The sequence below is a fragment of the Chiloscyllium punctatum genome, chromosome 5 (assembly GCF_047496795.1).
Source record: "Chiloscyllium punctatum isolate Juve2018m chromosome 5, sChiPun1.3, whole genome shotgun sequence".
NCBI classification, from domain to species: domain Eukaryota; kingdom Metazoa; phylum Chordata; class Chondrichthyes; order Orectolobiformes; family Hemiscylliidae; genus Chiloscyllium; species Chiloscyllium punctatum.
The window spans coordinates 22383832-22407269 of record NC_092743.1 but is presented as its reverse complement, the minus strand read 5'-3'; the positions used below and the strand labels follow the sequence as shown (position 1 = coordinate 22407269).

At 43.3% G+C, this 23438-nt stretch overlaps 1 protein-coding gene across 2 annotated transcripts in view; it reads left to right on the top strand.

The window, feature by feature from the left end:
• The window catches only part of trpn1 (transient receptor potential cation channel, subfamily N, member 1), a 219426-nt gene that overhangs the window by 166277 nt on the left and 29711 nt on the right, over positions 1-23438 (top strand). For both annotated transcript variants that reach the window (XM_072569938.1, XM_072569937.1), the window contains exons 24-26: positions 9139-9336; positions 10231-10437; positions 12267-13638. In XM_072569938.1, coding sequence (XP_072426039.1) covers positions 9139-9336; positions 10231-10437; positions 12267-13638 — 1777 coding nt within the window. The remainder of the gene's footprint in view (positions 1-9138; positions 9337-10230; positions 10438-12266; positions 13639-23438) is intronic.

Sequence of the window (23438 nt, the reverse complement as noted above, 5' to 3'; positions counted from 1 at the left end):
TGCTGAATTGAATGGCAAAACAACAACTTAAGTTTATATATTGCCTTTAGTCAAATGCTGTTTTCCTGTAGCCCACACACTCCCTTTTCAAATATGTATCTGGTTTTCTTTTAAAGGCGATGATTAAATCTGCATGCATCATGCTTTCAGCCAGTATTTTCAAGATTGTAATAACTTGCTGCTGAAAAAGATTTATTTTCAACTTTTCTATGGATTATTTGCCAATTAACTTAAATTCATGTTCTCTACTTATTGGCCCTCCTGCTATCAAAATCCCTTCATAGTTTTGAACACATATATCAGCTCGGCCTTTAACCCTTTCTGTTCCAAGGGGGAGTAATTCTTCACACCCACATATAAGATTCAAATGGTGGCAGTTTAGGAAAAAGTGAGGAGCAACGAGACCTGGGTGTCATGATGGGACAGTCACTGCATGCAGGTGCAGCAGGTAGTGAGGAAAGCTAATGGCATACTGGTCTTCATAGTGAGAGGACTTTAATGTCGGAGTAAGGATATCTTGCTGCAGTTATAAAGGAGAAAATGTGTAGAGGGCCGTGGTGAGGCCTCACCTTGAACATTAGGTGCAGTTTTGGTCTTCTAGTCTGAGGAAGGATATTCTTGCCATTGACGGTGTCCACCGAAGGGTCACTAGACTGATTCCCGGCATGGCAGAGCTAACATATGAGGAAAGACTGGATCAACTGGGCATGTACTCACTGGAATTTAGAAGGATGTAGAGAGATCTCACAGAAACATATAAAATCCGGAAGGGACTGGACAGGCTGAATGCGGAAGAAAGTTCCCGATGTTGGGGAAGTCCAGAAATACGGGTCACAGTCTAAGAATAAAGGGTTAGCCATTCAGGACAGAGATGAGGAAGAATTTCTCCACTCAGAATACTCTCCCACAGGAAGCTGTTCGGGCCAGTTTGTTAGATATATTCAGGAGGGAGCTGGATGTGGCCCTTGTAGCTAAAGGGATCAAAAGTTGTGAATAGAAACTGAGAATGGGATACTGACATTGCATAATCAGCCATGATCATATTGAATAGGAATACGAGCCATAGGGAGAGGCTGAATAGGCTGGGGCTGTTTTCCCTGGAGCGTCAAATGCTGAGGGGTGACCTCATAGAGGTTTATGAAATCGAGGAGCATAGATAGGATAAATAGACAAAGTCTTTTCCCTGGGGTGGGGGAGTCGAGAACTAGAGAGCGTAGGTTTAGTGTAAGAGGGGAAAGACATAAACGGGACCTAAGGGGCAACTTTTTCACACAGAGGATGGTCCGTGTATGGAATGAGCTGCCAGAGGAAGTCGTAGAGGCTGGTACAATTACAGCATTTAAAATGGGTTTGGATAGGTATATGAATAAGAAGGGTTTGGAGGGATATGGGCCGGGTGCTGGCAAATGGGACCAAATTAGGTTGGGATATCTGGTCGGCATGGACAGGTTGGACCAAAGGGTCTGTGTCCATGCTATACATCTCTGTAACTCTATGAATGGTGGTGCAGGCTCAAAGGGCCAAATGGCCTACTTCTGCACCTATTTTTATGTTACTATATTTCTATGTAAAGACCCTCATTGCTGATATGGAATGACTGATATTTTTAACTCCTAGGACCTTAAAGCTATATGATACAATAGGATGCCATTCAGTTCATTATGACTGAGCTGGTTAAAGAAAAATCTTCCTGCTTGAACCCTCATTGCAACACTTGGTCTGCAGTCTGCAGGTTTCAGCAATTTTAGCACTTCAGGTGCTTTCCACTCATTTTCAGATAGTGAGTTCCTAACACCCCATTACTCTCTGGATGATAACATTTCTCCTTATCTCCCTTCTGATTCTTCCACCAAACACTTCAAAACACACTTCTTGGTCATTGACCCCAATGTCAAAAAGATCCTTCTCAGCCATTCTTAAAGGGTCCTTCATCACTTTATCAATTAAAATCTTCACTCAGCCTTGTATGTTCCAGAGGAAACAACCCCAAATGGTTCCATCTTGCCTGTTGGCTAATATTCTGCTGACTGATCCTTCTGTTATTGGAGACAAATCCTCCACATTAACCCTCAATGATTTGAACAACTTTACTTTGAACTTCAGTTTTTTTTCTCCTCTCTTTTGTTTTTCAAGTTCCTTTTTTAAAGTACACCCCTTTCTCTTTTAAGACCATGTCATCAGATGAGTGCTTGTACTATGAACTGGAAGAGTTTAAAGTAATTTGCATTTGGAATATTGTGAGCAGTTTTGGGCACCATATCTAAGGAAAGACGTTGTGGCCTTGGAGGGCTAGAGAATGATTCCAAGGATGAAGGTTTTGTCATATACGGAGCAGTTCAGGACTCTGGCTCTGTGCTTGATGGATTTCGGAAGGATGAGGAGGGAATCTCATTGAAACACAGCATACTGAAAGATCTGGATAGACTGAACATGGCGAAGATATCTCCTGAAGTAGGAGAGACTAGGACCTGAGGGCTTGGCCTTAATGAAGGGACAGCCTTGTAGAACTGAGATAAGAAGGAATTTCTTCAGCCAGAGGGTGGTGAATCTGTCACATAGGGCTGTGGAGGTTGAGTCATTGAGTGTATTTAAGGCAGGAATAGATAAGTCCTTGATTAGTAAGGGGAAATTAAAGGTTACAGGGAGAAGTCAGGTCAGTAGGGTTGAGACCATATCATCCATGACCGAACAACAGAGCAGACTTGATGGGCTGAATGGCCTAAATCTGCTCCTGTATCTTATAGTTAGGGCGAAAGGAAGCAATGTAAGATAAAGTCACGATAGTCTTGTTCTCCCGTTAGAGTGGTTTTAACCTGAGGGTTACTACACCTCAGGTGAGGAGTAAGATTGAGAAGGAGAGTCCTTCGTAGTAACCTTAGCCAGTGCAGGAATTGAACCCACACTGTTGGTATCACTCTACATCACAAACCATCCATCCAGTCAACTGAGCTACCTGGTTCCTGTATGAAAGGTGCTCAGACAGATAAACCTAGAATCTGGTTCCTTGAACCTCTTTAATACAGGAACCATGCAGAACTTTGACTTTTTTTCAAGAAGGAGTTAGATATGCTTCTTAGAACTAAAGGGACCCATGGCTGTGGGGAGATGGTGGGACCAGGGTACTGAGTTGGATGATCAACCATCATCACATTGAATGATGGAGCAGGCTCAAAGGGCTGAATGGCCTACTCCTGCTTCTGCCTTCCATGTTTCTAACCTGGGACAGGCAATAAAGGTTGGCCCAGCTAACTACTTCCATATATTCATGAGTGAATAAACAAAAATAGGGAATGGGAAGATAACCCGTGTGTGGAGGTGGAAGGGGTGGAATGATTCTCAACAAACACATTAGATGCAGACTTTGTAAAATCTGTCAGCTGGTGTTCCTCCAGCCTACCCACCCACCTCGATCTATCTGATTGATACCCTAAGTGGCCAATCAGTTGCCACTTAAGGGCCTCATTCTTTTAGTTTTAACTGCACAAGCTGGAGTCAGGCAAGCAGGGAGGATAACTCCTTTTCTAATCCCTGGGATCCATCAATGGAAGCCTCCATGCCTGAAAATCATGCTCCTTCCTTTCACCTTTCCCTAAATCTCTTGAACCTGAATCTGCTGAAACCACCCCCTCCATATCACTCAGAGACTACAGAGTTGGAGACTAATCTGAATGGCAGGCACCTCTCAAAGGGTCCTGAGATGGGACATCCTGGGACAATTGACGTTGCTGCGGTTGGGTGCCTGGAAGCATCCTTAGTGGGTTTCTCCCCATTCATACTTCATCCAGAGAAGGGTGGAGGGAACCGCAGTGCCCTATTTAGTTTAACCCTTGACATCTGTCTTCACAAAAGAGGAGGGCAGTGCAGGTTAAAGAGGAAGCAATGGAATAACAATAGAAATATCAAGTTTATTAATGTCAGTTGTTGATCGAGGGTTGGATGGCGTTAGAGAGGGAAAGAATTATGTTTCATTTCAGAAATTCTCATTTACTTTTGGTTGAAAGAAAAACCTTTCTGTCTTTGAGAAGCTGTTGTTCTCCTTCCATTCAATTAGCTTAACATTATTGGGTCTTTCCAAGTTATGATTACAATTTCATTCACTTGAACATTCTCACACACACGCACATACAAATACGTTCCAGTACACACATAAACAATTCTCCGAACCTACGTTGGAATGAAACAGCTGACCACATTTTTTATTTGATTTATAATTACAATTAACATTAACTTGAAAATGTTCCAAATTTCTTAAAGGTCAATTTCAAAACATAAGAGAGAGGTACAGCCCATTAACACTGCAAGTCTTCCTTGGCATCATGTGAATTAGTGTTCAGAGCAGAGTCTCTTCTTTCCTGTTATAGAGCAGGTTTTAGAATGCAACACGAGCATATATTCAGAATTTCATCCATTCATTAAACAATGGACAATCATGCCGGACAGTGTGGACTTACCCATTGGCTATTTCTGATATATGCTTCTGCAATATACAAATGACAATTTACAGTTCACCTCGTCACATTATTCACATTATATACAATTCATATTATTCACAGTGGATGGAACCAGTGCTGCACAGATGACTCCTGTCCACAGTGGCATACAGTGTCACAATGAGCAAGTATCTCTCAGAGTTGCAGAAGAATGGTCCCACAAACAGCCTTATCAGAGCACTGAGCATCTGGAGTGGGAGTGGAGAAAGACCAGACTTACCCCTTTTTAAAGTGCCATAACACCAACAGCATAGCCTGACCATAGCAGGTGGCACAGTGGTTGGCACTGCTGCCTCACAGTGCCCAGAGACCTGGGTTCAATTCCCGCCTCAGGAAACTGTCTGTGTGGAGTTTGCACATTCTCCCCGTCTCTGTGCGAGATTCCTCTGGGTGCTCTGGTTTCCTTCTAAAGAACATGCAGGTTAGGTGAATTGGCCATGCTAAATTGCCCGTAGTGGTAGGGGAATGAGTCTGGGTGGGTTGCTCTTCGGAGGGTCAGTGTGGACTTGTTGGGCCGAAGGGCATGTTTCCACACTGTAAGTAAGTAATCTAAAGCCAGCAATGAGTGGGTGGTAAGGCTAACTCTTTAAAGAATAAGCCACTCCAGGAGCTTAAAGGTTGTACATAGCAATGAAATAGGCTCCAAGGGCCAGCTGCTGGCTTTCCTGCTTTTACAGGGCTATTACTGCCACCTTGAGCAGTTTGGACAATGTGGTGCTCTCCATCACAGTTGAGAAAACTGCTATTGGCTGCTGTTTTGCCAGAGAGCCAAGATAGTGCGGGAAATCCAGTGCACTGCTATCTATTCCCAGCACCCTTGCCTTTTGCCAGTTCCAAAGAAAGAAAGATATCCAACAGTGGGAAAACTTGCAATAACTCACCAACACTTCACTGAGCTTTCTCTTGATCTCCTGTTTATTAAGTTAACCCTTTGAGTCAGCCAGTGACTTGGCACCAACAGTATTTGTTCTTACTTGTGGTTAGCAGTCTCTGCTGAGGTTAATGTTTCAGGTTTCTTAAGGAAGTCCTTTGTCTGAGTGTGTAGTCATAGAGTCATCCAGCATAGAAACAGGCCCTTCAGCCCACCAGCTCTACGCCAACCAGCAAACACTAAACTACACTAATCCCATTTACCTGCACTTTGTCCATAGCCTACTGTGCCCGGGTAATTTAAGTGCTCACCCAGATGCTTCTTAAATGTTGCAATAGTATAGTCTCCATCATCCTCTCAGGCAGCACAATCCATATATATATATATATATATATATTATATACCACACCCTCTGGGTGAAAAAAAATCTATCTCATATCTTCTCAAAACCATTTGCTCCTCACCTTAAACTTATGCCCTTTGGTCTCAGTCACGTCTGCTATGGGAAAGATATACCTCTCATAATTTTGTGTACATCAATGAGATCCCTCCCCTCGGCCTCCTCTGCTCCAGGGGAAATAAACTCAGCCTATCCAGTCTCTCCTCATGACTGTGATATTTTATCCCAGGCTGTATTCCTGGTGAATCTCCTCTGCACCCTCTCCAGTGCAGTTCAGTGCAAAACATAATCATTTCTCACAGTCCATCCAGCTTTGATGTCCACAGTTTGTCCAAAGCTTCAAGTAATGCTGTGGCTGCTGCGGTTGGATGTTATTGTTGGAAAAGGGCTTTGCACTCAGGGCTCCAATAAGGGATGCACTGCTCTCTAAAACTTTTAACAAATATTATTCTTTGCTGCCGCCATAAGCCAGGTCACAGTTTGTTTATATAGTTTGGTGTTTGGGAGAATAAAATGGATGGCTTTCTCCACAACAACTTCACATTGCTGTTAATTGTTGGCTATGTGTTTAATTGAAGGGTTCATAGACATTGAGAACTCTCAGCTCACCAATCTTGATTGTTACTGGGGTGGTCGCTTCATGTTCTGTCCTTGGGATGGTAAAATAATTAATAACTACATTTATCATGTAAATTACCATGGTACTTTAACATGGTGTGGCTTTTGGCATGTCAGAAATTTTGATCTTGTAACGACATAATCATCATTAGTGTCACGTGTATATTGTAACATGAGGAAATCAACGTTACTTGTTCTCGGAACATTGTCCACATCTTTACATTTGGTTCCAGAGAAATATTTAGTTGACAGATCCACAAACCAAGGTCCAATCCTCAGAAAGATTGACCTTGAGAGAGTATTGATCACAGTACTCACAGAGAGTGCTCTCCTGGTGTTTTGATGATATTGGTTAGAGATTCGAGAGTTCAAGAATTCTCTTGACCGTATGGGCCATGAAAAGGCTGACATGTGATTAGGTGTATGTGAGGATACACTTGAGTGAATGGGCAGGTTAGTAGGGCAATTGAAGTAAATAGCTGGGTGGCTGAGGTGAAAGGTAGGTGAGGAGATAGATGGATGAGGTGGTAGGTTCTTGAGTTGGTAAGTTGATGATGTGGTAGTTGGGATAGGTGGTAAAGTTGCAGGAAGGCAGGTCTGTAGGGCACTGGGTGGATGATGTAGCAGGCTGGCAGATGGGTAGGTTGGCTACTGTTACAGGTGAGTAGACTGGCAGGTGCATGGAAAGTAGGTAGGATGTCAGGGGATGTATGGGCAGGTGGTATGGGCTTTGGTACCAAGTTGGTTTAGGAGGGATTTTCAGAATCACAGAGAGTCAGCCCAGATCAGGGGGTTAGTTGGGTGGAGGGGTTGGTTAGGACAGCAGGTAGTGAACAGAGTTAAGGTGGGATTGTGGGCCAGGTCTGTGTGTGGTTGTGGGGAGCCAGTTGTACAGTCATCTTAGGGTAGGGGGACCTGGACCTGGGGCTAGGTTTTTTTAAAACCATCAGATCTAGGAGCAGAATTAGGCTATTCAATCATGGCTGATATTTTTTTTCAACCTCATTCTCCTGCCTTCTTCTTGTAACCCTTGATCCTCTTACTAATCAAGAACCTATTTCACTCTGTCTTGAATACCCTCAATGACTTGGCCTCCACAGCCTTGTGCAGCAATGAGTTCCACAGATTCACCACTATCTGGCTGAAGAAATCCTCCTCAGTTCAGTTCTAAAGATTATCTCTTCATTCTGAGGCTATACCCTCAGATCTGTGTATTTCCTTGCAGCAGAAACATCATTTCCATCTCCACTGTATTCTGGCCTCCCAATATTCTGAAAGTTTTAATGAAATCCCCCCTCATCCTTCTAAACTCCATTGATTACAGACTCAGAGTCCTCAACCACTTCTCATATGACAAGACCTTCATTCCTGGGATCATTCTTGTGAACCTTCTCTGGACACCCCTCCTATGCCAACACAGCCTTCTTTAGGTACAGGGCCTAAAACTATTCACAAAATGTCAAGTGCAATCTGACCAGAGCCTTATACAGCCTCAGCAGTACATCCCTGTTCTTGTATTCTAGGCCTCTCAAAATGAATGCCAACATTACATTTGCCTTTCTAACTTCCAACTGAACCTGTCTGTTAACCTTAAGAGAATCCTGAACTAGAACTCTTAAGTCTCTCCTGTGCTTCAGATTTCCGAAACCTTTCCCCATTTAGAAAATAGTCTGTGTGCCTATTCTTCCTACCAACGTGCATAACCTCATTTTTTTCCCACATTGTATTCCATCTGCCACTTCTTTGCCCATTCTCCTAACCTGTCCAAGTCCTTCTGCAGCCTCCTTGCCTCCTTAACACAATCTGTCCCTCCGCTTACCTTGTGTCATCTGCAAACATAGCAACAATGTCCTCAGTGCCTTTGTCCACATCATTAATGCATAACGTGAATAGCTGTTGTCCCAACACTGACTTCTGCACAACTCTACTAGCCACTAGCAGCCGGCCTGAATAGGACCCCTTTATCCCCACACTGTATTTTCTACCAGTCAGCCAATCCTCTATCATGTAATTACTTTACCCCTAACACCACAGACTCTAATTGTATTTAGCAGCCTTCTGTGTAGCACCTTGTCAAAGGCCTTCTGGAAATCCAAATCGATCACAGCCACTGGCTCTCCTTTATCTAGCATGCTCCATACCTCCTCAAAGAATTCTAACAGTTTTTTTTTCTGTTTAACGTTCCCAGGACAATTAATCAGGTAACTATGTCGGAACCATCCAAAGTCTCTGGCTGCAGATCAGTCTCAAGAGACTTTTTGCAAGAGACACAAGGAGCAGGGCACAGAAGTTCAAATGTTTTGGTAATTTCCGCAGTGGCCAATCGATCAGGATTTTTTTTGGAACTCAGCGTGTATCTTGGGGAGTACAACGGGTCTCTACAGCTCCAGAGACCAGAACATCCCAGCCATTATCCCTTATATTTGTTCAAATATTCCTTCACTGTCCATGCGGTTAAAATATGAGATGGTCACTACTAGAAAAGGTTTGGCAAACATTTTCCTGTTTAAATTGGGAGAAAACTCAGAAGAGTTCATGCCGTCACCATGCCCTTACATACATGTAACTGCCATGGTGATGTGTTTTAACAGGTGGGGCATGTGTTCCGGAACAAGTTGACGTTATAACAAATATATTTCCACCAGCATGTTGACCATCTCTTTTTTTATTGTAGCACTGTGTGGGCTACACAATGTTGGACAAGCATTTAAACAGGAGACCATATGGGTAAGGTAGTGACCGGCTCCATCTCGTTCCAGGGTTCCACCCCCCTCCACCTCGCAGCGCAGAATGGCCACACTGCAGTCATCGGGCTCCTCTTGAGTAAGTCCACCACCCAGTTGCACCTCAAAGACAAAAGAGGACGCACCTGCCTGCACCTGGCAACAGCTAATGGTCACATCGAGATGGCACGAGCTCTGCTTGGCCAAGGGGCAGAGATTAACATCACAGATAAGGTGCGTGATGAGAACCAAGACACTCTGGACCCCAACACTTTGGATCTTCCTTGCCTCTATTTACTGCCTATGTTTGAACAGGAGCTTTGGTTCACACTGACTTCAAAATCAGTCAGACTGCAAAACAGACAACAAATTCATTCTCACCTGATGTTTATACAGATGAAATTCACTATTCTCCTATTTTCTTGTAACCCCCCCGTGCTCTCTGGCAAGAACAAACTCCAATGTATGATGTTCTAGTCTAATTGTACATTATACTGCTCAGTAGGCATGCTGAGAAGACTGGATATTTTCTTTGTTTTGTCTCTTAGCAGTAAGAGAATTTAATTGAAGAGTTATGTTTTCACAGTGTGTATGTGTGCTTTTACAGGATCCTAATTTCTCATTGCAATTCTCCACTAAACACCGGGCAGCATGGTGGCACGGTGGTTAGCACTACTGCCTCACAGTGTCCAGAAACCCAGGTTTGACTCCAGCCTTGGCTGACTGCCTGTGTGGAATTTGCACGTTCTCTCTGTGTCTGCGTGGGTTTCCTCTGTGTGCTCCAGTTTCCTCCCACAGTCCAAAGATGATGTGCAGGATGGGTGGAATGGCTGTGCTAAATGCAGGGTTACAGGAATTAGGTAGGTCTGGGTGGGATGCCCTTCGGAGGGTCAGTGCAAACTCAATTGGCTAAATGGCCTCTATCTGCATTATGGACTTTTGATAATTCAATTCTATTCTAATTCAATTCAAATATTGACTGTGATAAAGAGCACCATCCTCAGTGAGTAAAGTCAGAGGGTGTGTCAGGCCATCTCCCATTGTGCACCTCACAACAAATATGGGTAGAGATAGATTGAGTTAGAAAGAAGTTTAAATTTAATTGAGTATTTCTACTCCTTTGTTTAGAATGGCTGGACCCCACTGCATTTTGCAGCCAAGTCTGGTTACCTGGATACGGTGCAATTTCTGGTGGAAAGTGGAGCTTCTCCCAAGCTGGAATGTAAGGAAGGAAAAACTGCCCTACAGTATGCGGCAGCTGACCACCACCAAGAGGTGGTGAGCTTTTTAATCCGAAAGAATAATATCACCCTTAAGCTAACAGAGGATCGCAAGGTAAGTAGTTGAAATGCAGAACTGTGGGAGTGCAACTCGTCTGCTGTATCAGCCTTCAGAGATGCTGGTTACACTTTGCAACACATTCAGCTTAAGAAATAGTTCGTAGATTCATTGCATATTACAGCACTCAAGGAAGTCAATCTACCCATCATGTCTTTATTGAAAGAGCTATCCAATTTGTCCAATGCCTTTTCCTCACATCATGCAGAGAATTTCCCTTAAAGTATTCACCTGGTGCTCTAGTGAAAGTTGCTATTGAACCTGTTTCAGGAGTGTATGCAGACCATAATAACTCTCTGTAGTTTTTCTCCCTTGCTCCTTCTGTTTCTATCTTGTCTGGGCGGCACAGTGGTTAGCACTGCTGCCTCTCAGCGCCAGAGACCCGCTTCAGGTTCAATTCCCGCTTCAGGCGACTCTCTGTGTGGAGTTTGCACATTCTCCCCGTGTCTGCGTGGGTTTCCTCCGGGTGCTCTGGTTTCCTCCCACAATCCAAAAATGTGCAGGTTAGGTGAATTGGCCATGCTAAATTGCCCATAGTGTTAAGTGAAGGGGTAAATGTAGGAGTATGGGTCTGGGTGGTATGCGGGTCGGTGTAGACTTGTTGGGCCGAAGGGCCTGTTTCCACACTGTAAGTAATCTAATCTAACTTGTGTCCATCAGCAACATTTAAAGGAACTGATTTGTTCACGTTTGCAGAGACTGACTACACGGTGGCATTGTGGTTAGCACTGCTGCCTCACAGCGCCAGCGACCCAGGTTCAATTCCCGCCTCAGGCGACTGACTGTATGGAGTTTGCACATTCTCCCTGTGTCTGCGTGGGTTTTCTCCAGGTGCTCCGGTTTCCTCCCACAGTCCAAAAATGTGCAGGTTAGGTGAATTGGCCACGCTAAATTGCCCGTAGTGTTAGATGAAGGGGTAAATGTCGGGGAATGGGTCTGGGTGGGTTGCGCTTCGGCGGGTCGGTGTGGACTTGTTGGCCCAAAGGGCCTGTTTCCACACTGTAAGTAATCTAATCTAAGGCATGGTAGCTCAGTGGTTAGCACTGCTGCCTCACAGCACCAGGGGCCTGGGTTCAATTCTAGCCTCTGGCAACTGTCTGTGTGGAGTTTGCATATTCTCCCTGTGTCTGCATGGGTTTCCTCCCACAATCCAAAGATGTGCACCTCTGGTGAGTTGGCCATGCTAAATTGTCTGTAGTGTTAGGCGCATTAAGCGGGGGTAAATATAGGGTTGGTGTGGACTTGTTGGGTTGAAAGGCCTGTTTCCATGCTGTAGGGAATCTAATCTAATCAAGATCACCCCATAAAACTTTGAAGACTTTTAAAGGATATTACTGAGAAGGTCAATTCATGAAGAATATCAATGTAAAAGGGAAACAACCTTTTTATTACTGTATGACAAGACAGTGCTGTTTGGCATTCTATCAATGAATCATACAATTCTAACACAGGATTCAGGAGAAACCTTTATACCCAGAGAGTGTTTAGCACGTGTGACACACTACTACAAGCAGTGGAAGGAGGGCCTTTTGATTCATTTAAGAGGAAGCTGGATAAGCACATGACGAAGAGAGTATTAAAATGGTGTTAGATGAAGAAGGATGGTTTGATTCTGTGTAAAATTATGAGAGGCTGCCAATCTGCCATGATACATTTAACAATATGTGCCAAACTACAACTTGTCCCATTGTGTAAACAACCTCAAGACTAAAATGCTATACTGTTGTAAGATTCATTATCGGTATGCTTCAGTTCCCTAGGTACTCTGTAGTGGATTGCCCATCAGAATAACCCAGCACAATTGTTGTGTGTGATTTATTTTACAGTTCATCTTTGACCTCATGGTTTGCGGAAAGCTCAACAGGAACAAGGTCATTGAGGAGTTTGTCTTGAACTCAGCTGCCCCCATGGACACTGCCATCAAGCTGTCCCGTGCTTTTGGCATCACTGCTCTGAAGGAAAAGGAGAGATCCATGGAGCTTTTGGAAGCAGCCAAGTACTGTGAAAACATGGCGGCCGAGCTGCTCACTGTGGCGTCTGGTTGTCGGAGTGCCGGATACTTGCTCCGTGCCGTAGACCATCGTGGCACCACAATGCTGGACTCGTTGATAGAATGTGAACAGAAGGATGTGGTGGCTCACCCAGCGGTTCAGAAATACCTGACCGATGTCTGGTACGGGAACTTGAAGTGGGCGCACTGGAAGATAGTCCTTTTGTTCTTTGTCTTCCTCATTTGCCCCCCGATCTGGCTGATGTTCTCCCTTCCATTGAAGCACCAGTTCAACAGGATTCCAATTATGAAGTTCATGAGCCATTTGGTTTCTCACATCTTCCTCCTGGTGTTATTTATATTAACCATTGTCTACCCCCCACTTAGCCCAACGTATGAAGGGCGGACGCTTCCAGGCTGGAATGAGTGGCTCCTATTGGCTTGGCTTTCAGGAATGCTGGTCTCGGAACTGACACACCCTGGCGAGAGGGCAGGACTGGCATGGATACGGGTTTTCATCCTGGCATTTTCCGCTATTGCCGTCTTCTGCCACCTGCTTGCGTTGGCTTTCCGGGACCACGACCGGCTGCATTGCTTCTTTGCCCGAAACATTTTCCTCGCGGTGGCCATGACACTTTGCTTTGTGCAGTTTTTGGAGTTCCTGACATTCCACCACCTCTTTGGCCCCTGGGCTGTCATCATCCGAGACCTGATGAAGGACCTTGCCAGGTTCGCAGTAATTCTGGCCCTATTCCATGTCGCCTTCACCATGCAACTTTCAGCAGTTTACCAGCCTGTATATCCTGCTCTGCTGGGCAGTCCATCTGCCAGAAATGGTACAGATTCAGGAGGCAATTCTTACGATATCCAAGACCCTTTGGATATTACTGTCCTACTATTTTTTGCTCTATTCGGTATGGTGGATCCAGACACTCTACCTCCATTACATCGGACACCTACTTTCACCCAATTCATTGTCAGATTTGTGTTTGGAATGTACCTTGTCATGACCCTGATTGTCCTCATTAACTTGCTAATTGCTATGATGAGTGACACCTACCAGCGGATCCAGGCGCAGTCAGACACCGAGTGGAAGTTTGGGAGGGCCATGTTGATCCGTGACATGATCAGGAAATCAGGGACCCCTTCTCCATTCAACTTGTGCACCAATCTTTTCTATTACATCAAAATGCTGTGCAAACACAGGGGTAAGTCCAATGAATGGAATAAATCAAACGAGTGGTCCTATCTGTATCAGCAAGGGTTCCAGCACCAGATCACTGGCCTGAGGTAGAGAGAGGGAGCATAGACCAGGATTCCTGCCCTTGATCATACTCACTGCCTTGGGAGCATTGACCACATCCAGATCATTAGATTCGAGACATTGCCTCGATTGATACAAGTTCTGATGTCTCATGGTATAATAAGCTTTTTTTTTGTGTGTTCTTCTAGTTCCTCCTAGTTTCCTTCTTCTTGTTCTTTATTAGTCCCCAGGACAAACAGTCTTTCGGTCCCCAGGTTACATTCAGCCCTGTATTGACAGTTCCTTTCTGTGCTGCTAGGCTTTTCAGGAAATGCTAGGCCCCATACCCGTGCACAAGCCCCAACTCCTTTCTCCCAGCCTGAGCATAATTCCACCTCCGATCCCACCAAAGTCCTAGTTGTTGTTGCTCAATTCTGTTCTTTTATTCCTCAATTTTTGTCTCTTCAGTCCCATTTCAATTCTCTTGTGAGTCCAACACGTCTGCACAAGTTCTCATGTCCCCGCATCTGAGCCTCAATCCCAGTCACATCCTCATCTGCACGCTCCCCCATAATTACACAAAATTCCTCCCCACTCATGCCCTCCTGCCCTCCCAAATCAAGCCCCAGCCTATCTCCACCCTCACAATCCAGGTGCCAGTCTTCAGCCCATGCCCCTATTCCCGTCTCTCTTGTCTTTCTGAATCCCTGTGTTCACACAGCCCCCACCCCAATAAATGCAGCAATGCCCAGAATATCTCTCTTCCTTCCCTCGCTTCTGTGATAGTCCCAATTATTAGAACTTTGTAGATAGCTGCAGGCCTGAGAGATTCCTGATAACCCTGGGAAGGGCTGGGCACTGGTAGGGTGAATGAGGACAGCCCAGGGCCATTGAACTGACCCAGGACAGGAATTCTCTGTGTTTCCCAAGCTGGATAAATGCAGTGAACTTTGTTAGTGCCTAGAGATCAGGGAGGAGCCAATGTAATGATTTTCTCCAAGGGCATGAAGACTATAGATTCTTCTCATGTAACACTTTGATTTCTGTTACTGCATCACGTTCCTTGTAACAAATATTTCCTGTTTATGTGAATCATACAGAACAGTAGTTGCGTTTGTGGTAGAGTGATCAGAATGAATTTCTTCTGCCTTGGACAAAGAATACATTTGAATATATTGTTATACATTATCAGAACAAATTTGAAAAGATATAGCTAAAAAAAATAACATTTTAGATATTTTATAGAGACTCCCTTAGTTAGTAATTAATATTGTAAACCTGAAGCAATCAAGAAAAAAAACAGTGAAGTCCACCTTGCTGTTGAGAGTTGGAAAGGATGCCAAGAGTCGTAATTCTAACCTTCAGGTGAAATGGTCTATTTGACTGTTCTCTTACCTATTTAACATTTTCACTTTCCTTATCCCAGGCCAAACTGGCTGCTGAGGCTCTTTGCCCATGTTTAGTAATAAAACCTCACCTATAGGTTCACTAAAGTAGGCATACCTCCTACAGGCAGAGTCAGTTACATACCAACTGTCCAGACTACAATGTCAAATACATAGAACATCAAACATTACAGCGCAGAACAGACCCTTCAGCCCTTGATGTTGCGCCAATCTGTGAACTATTCTCAGCTCGTCCCCCTACACTATCCCATCATCATTTTCTTTCTGGTAAATCAAGTGATGTAGGATAATTCGTTCACTCAGCTTTGAAATGACCCAGTTGAATGACAAAATCTTCTAGCAGCACCCTGTAATGTACGGTATTGGACCACTTCAGACTAATTTATAAATCAGGCCTGTTGAATCTTTTCACACTGGAGAGGACCACATTTTGATTTTTCAAACACAGGCAAATGGGACTAGTTTAGTTTGGGAAACTTGGTCGACATGGATGTATTGGGCCGACTGGTCTGTTTCTGAGCTGTATAACTCTATAAATCTTTAAATTATCCTCATTATTCCCAAACAAGTGACCAAATAACAACATTGACTCTGTTTCTCAGTCCACAGATGCTGCCAGAGCAGTTCAGTTTCTGTCTTTATTTCAGATCTCTAGTTTCCACTGTATTTTGCTTAGAAAGAAAATTGCATTTGTATGGACCATTACTGCTCACTAGATTTCTCAAAGTGCTTTCCAGACAATGAAGTGATTTTGAGTTTGAGTCATTGGTGTGATATAGAAAATGTGACAGCTCATGTGCACATAGTATATCTCTGCAAGTGGCAATCTGACAAAAGGCCACACCATCTCTTGTTTTGCACGATTGATTGGGGATAAATATTGTCACAGCAACCAGGCCTGCTCTTCTTCACAATAAAAAGATAAGAGCTTTCTGTGACTGTACAAAGGGCATATGGGACATTTCAGCTGACAGACAGTACCCTCCAAAGTGGCAGCACCTCTCAGTTAGCACAGAAACCTAAGCTTTGATTTTTTAAAGTCCAAACGTGGGAGTTGAATCCACACTTTTCTGCCTGAAAGACTGTCAACACTAAGTCATGTCTGACATCAAACCTAGATAGAGATTTCGGTCACATCTGATGTTGCTGCTATGTTTACAAACTTTATGAGAAGTTAACTTGCAGAGCCTAATTAGTGAAGCTATTTACCTGCTTAAATTTATTTCCAAATCTTGGATGAAATGTTCAATTAATTATCTTTTATCAAAAAATTGCTAAATGTAACTCTTAGTTTATAGTTATTCTCCACACAAACTTAATTTAAACTACATATACTTGAGAATGGGTGAATGACATGATTGGATGATGATTTAACATATGGTTTGCAGCTTTCTCCATGTAGGTTCACTGGAGACAAGAGATAATTGTTTGATAAATCACAGATTTATTTTATTGCTACAGAGGGAAAGGAAAGCCATGGGAAATAGAATCTGTGTTTTGTGATGTTGATTGAGAGATAAATATTGTCCAGACAACCAGGGTTCTTCCTTCTCTAAGTGGAGTCATGCGATCTTTTACATTCTCCTGAAAGGACAGATGGATCTTCATTTAATGTCACAACTAAAAGATGACATCTCCAATTCGTCAGTGCTCCATCAATGGGTGGAGATATTTCAGCCTGAATTTTACTGCTTAGGTTCAGAAGTTCAGACTTGAACCCACCACTTTCTATCTTCAGAACAGGAGGAAGTCATTGAACTTCAGATTGAACACAAACAAACCTTTGCCCCAAATAGAATATGTTCCAATTCCTTGTGTATTGATCAAATAGATTGATGCCATTGCAGTGGGAGAATTAATAGGATAGGCAGACGATGTGTTGATCCAAATTAGCTAATACACTCCTAGAATGTGCAATTGAGAAGTTTAAACATCAAAATCCTCAATGGCAGCAAAAATAGAAATTTCTGGAAAAGCTCAGCAAGTCTGGTAACATCTGAGGAAATTCTGAGGAAGGGCCACACAACCTGAAATATAAACTGTAATTTGTATTAACTATGCAGAAATAGAATGCAGAGTCTGTCAGGAGGATCCACGGTTGATAGGGCAAAGGAATGGGTTAAAGTATATCTGTTTCAATGCAAGAAGTATCAGGAATAAGAATGATTAACTTAGAGTCTGGATCAGTATTTGGAACTACAATGTTGTGGCCATAACAGAGACATGGATTTCACGGGGCACGATGGTTGCTGGATGTTCCAGGGTTTAGATCTTTTAAAAAGAACAGGGAGGGGGATAAAAGAGGAGGGAGAGTAGCATTGTTAATTAGCGAGTGCATCACAGCTGCAGAAAAGGACGTTGTTGAGGACTCAGTTTGTCTACTGAGTCAGTAACAGGAAAGGAGCAGTCACTTTATTGGGTATTTTCTATAGACTCCTCAATAGCAGCAGAGAGATAGAAGAATAAATTGGACAGCAGATCTTGGAAAGGTGCAGATGTAACAGAGTTGTTATTATGGGTGTCTTCAAGTTCCCCAATATTGATTGGAACCTCCTTACTGCAGATGATCTAAATGAAGCTGATATTGTCAGCTGTGACCAGGAAAGATTCCAATTCAATATGTAGATAGGCCGACCCCGGGGAGGCCATATTTGATTTGGAACTAGACAATGACCAAGATTAGGTGTCAGATCTCTCGGTGGGAGAGCACATCGGTGACAGTGACCACAACTGCCTCATCTTTAGCATAGCCACAGAAAGAGATAGGAACAGATCATGTGGGAAGGTATTTAGTTGGGGGAGGGGAAATTATACTGCTATTAGACAGGGTTTAGATCAGAGTGGTGCTGGAAAAGCACAGCAGGTCAGGCAGCATCCGAGGAGTTTCCAGTATCTTTAGTCCTCACTTTTGCCTTGCTATTAGACAGGAGCTGGGGAGTATAAATTGGGAACAATTGTTCTCCAGGAAATGCACAACAGAAATATGGAGGCTGTTTAATGAGCATTTGTTGCAAGTATTGGATAACTTTGTCCCACTGAGACAATGGTAAAATCAGAAGCCTTGGATGACAGGAGAAGAGCTTCTCATCAAGAGGAAGAAGGAAGTTTACTTAATATTCAGGAAGAAAGGATCTGGCTCAGTTTTAAAGGATTACAGGGTAGCTAGGAAATAACTCAAAAATGAACTGAGGAGAGCGAGGAGGCGGCACAATAAAGCCTTGGTGGGAAGATTAGGGAAAACCCAAAGGCAATCTACGCTTATGTGAGGAATGAGAGAATGATCAGAGAAAGGGTAGAGCCAATCAGGGATAGTGGAGGGAACTTGTGCCTGGAGTCTGAAGAGGTAGGGAAGACCCTAAATGAATTTTTTCCTTCAGTATTCACAAGCAAGAGGGACCTTGTTGATAGTAAGAAGACCATGGACCAGGTTAATAGGCTTGAACAGATTGATATTAAGAAAGTGAATGTGTTGGAAATTCTGGGAAGCACCAAGATAAATAAGTCCGCAGGGCTGGACCAGATATATCCAAGGTTACTACAGGAAGCAAGGAATGAGATTACTGCACCTATGGTGATGATCTTTGCATCCTCACTCTCCACGGGACTAGTACCAGATGATTGGAGGGAGGCAAATGTTGTGCCTCTGTTGAAGAAAGGGAATAGAAAAATCCCTAGGAATTACAGACCAGTCAGTCTTGCATCCCATGGAAGGGTTCTGAGAGATAAGATTTATGACTGTTTGGAAAAAGATTGCTTGATTAAAGATAGTCAGCATGGCTTTGTGAGGGGTAGGACATATCTTGGAAGCCTAATTGAGTTCTTTGAGGACGTGGCGACGCAATTGATGAAGGTCAAGCAGTGGATGTAGAATATATGAATTTCAGTAAATCATTTGATAAGGTTCACCCCTGTATTCTTATTCAGAAAGTTAGGAGGTATGGGATATAGGGAAATCTGGCTGTCTGGAAACATAATTGGCTGGCTGAAAGAAGACAGCAAGTGGTGGTGAATGAAAAGTATTCTGCCTAGAGGTCAGTGACCGTTGGTGTCCCGCAGGGATCTGTTCTTAGGCCCCTGCTCTTTGTAGTTTTTATAACTGACTTGGATGAAGAAGTGGAAGGGTGAGTTAGTAGCTTTGCCAATGATACAAAGGTCATTGGTGTTGTAGATAGTGTTGAGAGCTGTTGCAGGCCACAATGAGACATCGACAGGTTGCAGAGCTGAGGCAGCGAAGTTGCAGATGGAGTTCAACCTGGATAACTGTGAAGTGATTTTGGAAGTTTGAATTTGAATGCTGAATACAGCATTAAAGACAGAATTCATGGCAGTGTGGAGGAACAGAGGGATCTTGGGGTTCACATACATAGATTCCTCAAAATTACCAGCTTAGTTGATAAGGTTGCTAAGAAGGCTTATGTTGTTTTGACTTTCATTAATGGGGGATTGAGTTTAAGAGCCGCGAGGTTTTGCTGCGGATCTATAAAACCCTGGTTAGACTACACTTGGAATATTGTGTCCAGTTCAGATCGCCTTATTATAGGAAGGATGTAGATGCTTTAGAGAGGCTGCCGAAGAGATTTACCAGGATGTTGCCTGGATTGGAGGACTTGTCATATGAAGAGAGAAGAAGGAAGAGAGGTAGGTGACTTGATAGAGGTGTACAAGGTGCTGAGAGGCAGAGATAAAGTAGATAGCATAGACTTTTCCCTAGGGCAGAAGTGGCTGTCACAAGGGGTTAAATTTTAAGATGATTGGAGGAAGGTATCGGAGAGATGTCAGAGATAGTTTCTTTTTGCAGAGAGTAGTAGGTGCATGAAATGCACTGCCAACTGTGGTAATAGAGTCAGAGACATTAGGGATATTTAAGCGACTGCTGGACTAGCACATGGACGGCAGTAAATTGAAGTGTGTGTAGGTTCGGTTGATTTTAGATTAAGATAAATGTTTGACACAACATCATGGGCCACAGTACAGTGCTGTGTGGTTCTATGTTCTCTCCACAGATACTGCCAGGCCTGCTGAGCTTTTCCAGCAATTTCTACTTTTGTTTCTGACTTAAGGCATCTGCAGTTATTTTGGTTTAGATCTAGAATCCCCAGTGGTCCAGTTTCAGTGGTAAGTCTTTTTAATTAATTAATTCATGGAGCAGAGGGTATCACTAGCGAGGCTAACATTTATTATCTGTCCATCATTGTCCAGAGGGCAGTTAAGAGTCAAATGTATTGCAGTGGGTCCGGAGTTATGTGTAGACCAGACCAAGTAAGGATATCAGGTTCCTTTTCTAAAGGGTATCAGTGAACCAGAAGGGTTTTTCCGACAATTGGTATTGTTTGCATCATCTTCACTTATTTCTTGTCATTTTTAAAAGATTGAGTTCAAATTTCACCCTCTCTCATTTCCTCAGAACATTAGAGCCTGGCGTTTCTGGATTACAAAGCCAGTGACTTAACCACTGTCCCATCACCTTCCCTGAGAATTGTGTCAATAGGCTGGCAATTAAAAAGAACTTCAAAATATTACAGTAAACCATAATGAAACATTAAGGATCTTTCACTCCTGAATGACAATAATAACCAATGTCTCCTCAATCTATCAAATTTGTCAATTTTTTTATTTCAATTTTTTATTGTAAATATATTTATTAGCAAATTTTTTTTAACTTTACAAACATATAAAATTATTGAAATATACAATCAATAACAAATATCAGTATAATAAAAAGAAAAAAACACAAGTTACAATGCAATTACTGTCGACTAACTACTTACCTACCCTATAATACCAAACAAACCCTAACACTGAGCAAAGCAACACCAAAAAAAGAAAGAAAAACAAAAAAACCCACAAAATACAGAACAGCTATGCTCGGTGCAAAGCTCCCAAACAAAGGAACGGGAGCATTCTACATATACCCGTATTAACTCAGGAGACCCCCTCCAGGGCCCAGGACTTGACAAACCTAACCACCCTGATTAAACAAACACCTAGTTTAGATAACTGACAAATCTACATCCAAATAACTCAAGTAGGGCTGCCATGGCTTATAAAAATGGTCTGTTGTGTGATGCACCATGTTTGTAAAAAAGTCCAAGGGAATGTGCTCCATAATTATTTTCTGCCATCCCAGCAAGCCTGGCGGGTTCTCAGGCACCCAATTCATCAGAATATTCTTCCGTGCACAGTATGCAAGAATATTAAGTAGTTTCTTCCCGTCTAAAGATGGTAAATTCAGTAGACCTAAGAGGAGAGATATCAGGTCTACTTTGACTTCAGTCCTCAATATCCTCCCTACCTCTCACGCCACAACGCTCCAATAAACATAGAACCTGTGGCATGACCAGAAGCAATGGGTAAGAGTACTTAAACTTATTTTACATTTGAGACACACTGAAGATGCCCCTTTTTTTAACTTCGCCAGATGGTCTGGTGCCAGATGAGCCCTGTGCAGAATTTTTAACTGCGTAGCGTACGTCCTATTACAGATTGAGATATTTTGAGTATTGTCCCATATGTTCTCCCATGTTTCAGAAGAGATCTCCACTCCTAGCTCTTGCTCCCAGACCTCAAATAACCAGTTAATATCCTGCTAAGCCCTGCCACCCAGCAGGTTATAGAGGGCACTAACCGAAAGGGTGCTTGTGCAACGTAGCAACAACCTCTCTGTATTGGGTTTATAGGGCTTAGTGAGAAGCATAGTCTTCTGCTGGATGAAATCCCTAACTTGAAAAAAACGGAAAAGATTTCTGCTGGGCAACCCGTATTTGCGGCTCAGTTGCTCAAAAGACATCATAAGCTCCCCCTCAAATAAGTCTCCCAAACTAGAAACTCCTCTCGCTGCCCATAGTTTGAACCCTGAGTCCATCATCCCTGGTCGGAACCCTGGCATGCCAACTATAGGTGTAGGTGGGGAAGTCTTGGATAAACAACCCTCACTCTGATGCAACGCCCTCCATGCCTTGACTGTACTAATAACAATGGGATTCCAGCAGTGATCCATAACTGTCCTCATCTTATCCATTAACAACAGGTTAATAAGAGGGCACTTTGCCTGGGAGGCCTCAATATCCAGCCATATTGAGTTTGGATCATTACCGAACCAATCACAGACAAAGGAAAGCAGGGAACTCAATTGATACCTCTTGATGCCTGGGAAATCAACTCCTCCTCCTCCTTGAGGCAACTGCGATTTAGTAAGTTTGATGAGGGGCCGCCCACAATGCCAGACAAAGGAACCAGACCACCCCATAAGCTTCCACAGCGTTGACCTGGGAAACATTATAGGGAGCATACGCATGGGATAAAGCAAACGAGGAAGAACATTCATCTTAATGAGAGATATTCGGCCCAGCCATGAAATTGGAAGAGCCTCTGGAGATCTCACCTAATATTGTCAAGCAAGTGAGCAAAGTTAGTCCAAAATAACGGATCAAACTTGGGGTAATAAAAATGCTGAGGTATCAGAACCCTGCCCATGACCACTTAAAAGGAAACTTAGGACCACCTTCAACTTCTGGCACATTATTAAGATTCCCCAAAGGCGTACCCTCCGATTTTGCAAAGTTAATCTTCTATCCTGAAATAGCCCCAAATGAATTAACACATTGTATCAAGTGGGGTACGGAGGTCATCAGGTTTGATAAAAACATCATCCGCATACAGTGTAATCTTGTGTGCTCTCGATCCCATTTCTGGAGCGATTACGTGGACTGATGTTTCTGATGAATGGCCTCTGCCAGCAGCTCTATCACCAACATTAACAACAACGATGAGAGGGGGCAGCCTTGCTAACAACCCCTACCAATCCTAAAATTCCCAGACTTCACCCCGTTGGTGATGACCGCAGCCAGAGGGTGGCGATTTGAAACCTCCACCCACCTGGCAAAGACTCCACCTAACCTAAATTGTTCTAAGACATAAAAATGCTTTCTCTGCATCTAAGGAAATCACCAACTCCTGAATCGATCATTGCTGACAAACATGGACCATATTCTGCAACCTTCTAATATTATTAGAGGACCTACGGCCCCTTATAAAGCCTGTCTGGTCCTCTTTAATAATATGGGGAAACACCCTTTCCAATCTCAGCGCCAGGATCTTGGACAGAATCTTGAAGTCTGAATTTAATAGAGAGATGGGCCTGTATGAGACACAATACTCAGGAACCTTCCCCTTCTTAAGAATTAAAAAAAATTAGCTTCTCTCAAAGATAGTGGTAGGCATTCATGCATAGAAGAGTGATTGTACATCTCTAGCATCGGCCCTGACAGAATCCCTATAAACTCCTTATAAAACTCACCCAGGAGACCATCAGGGCCAGGCGCATTCCCACTCTGAAGTTGCTTAGCTGTCTCCTGTATTT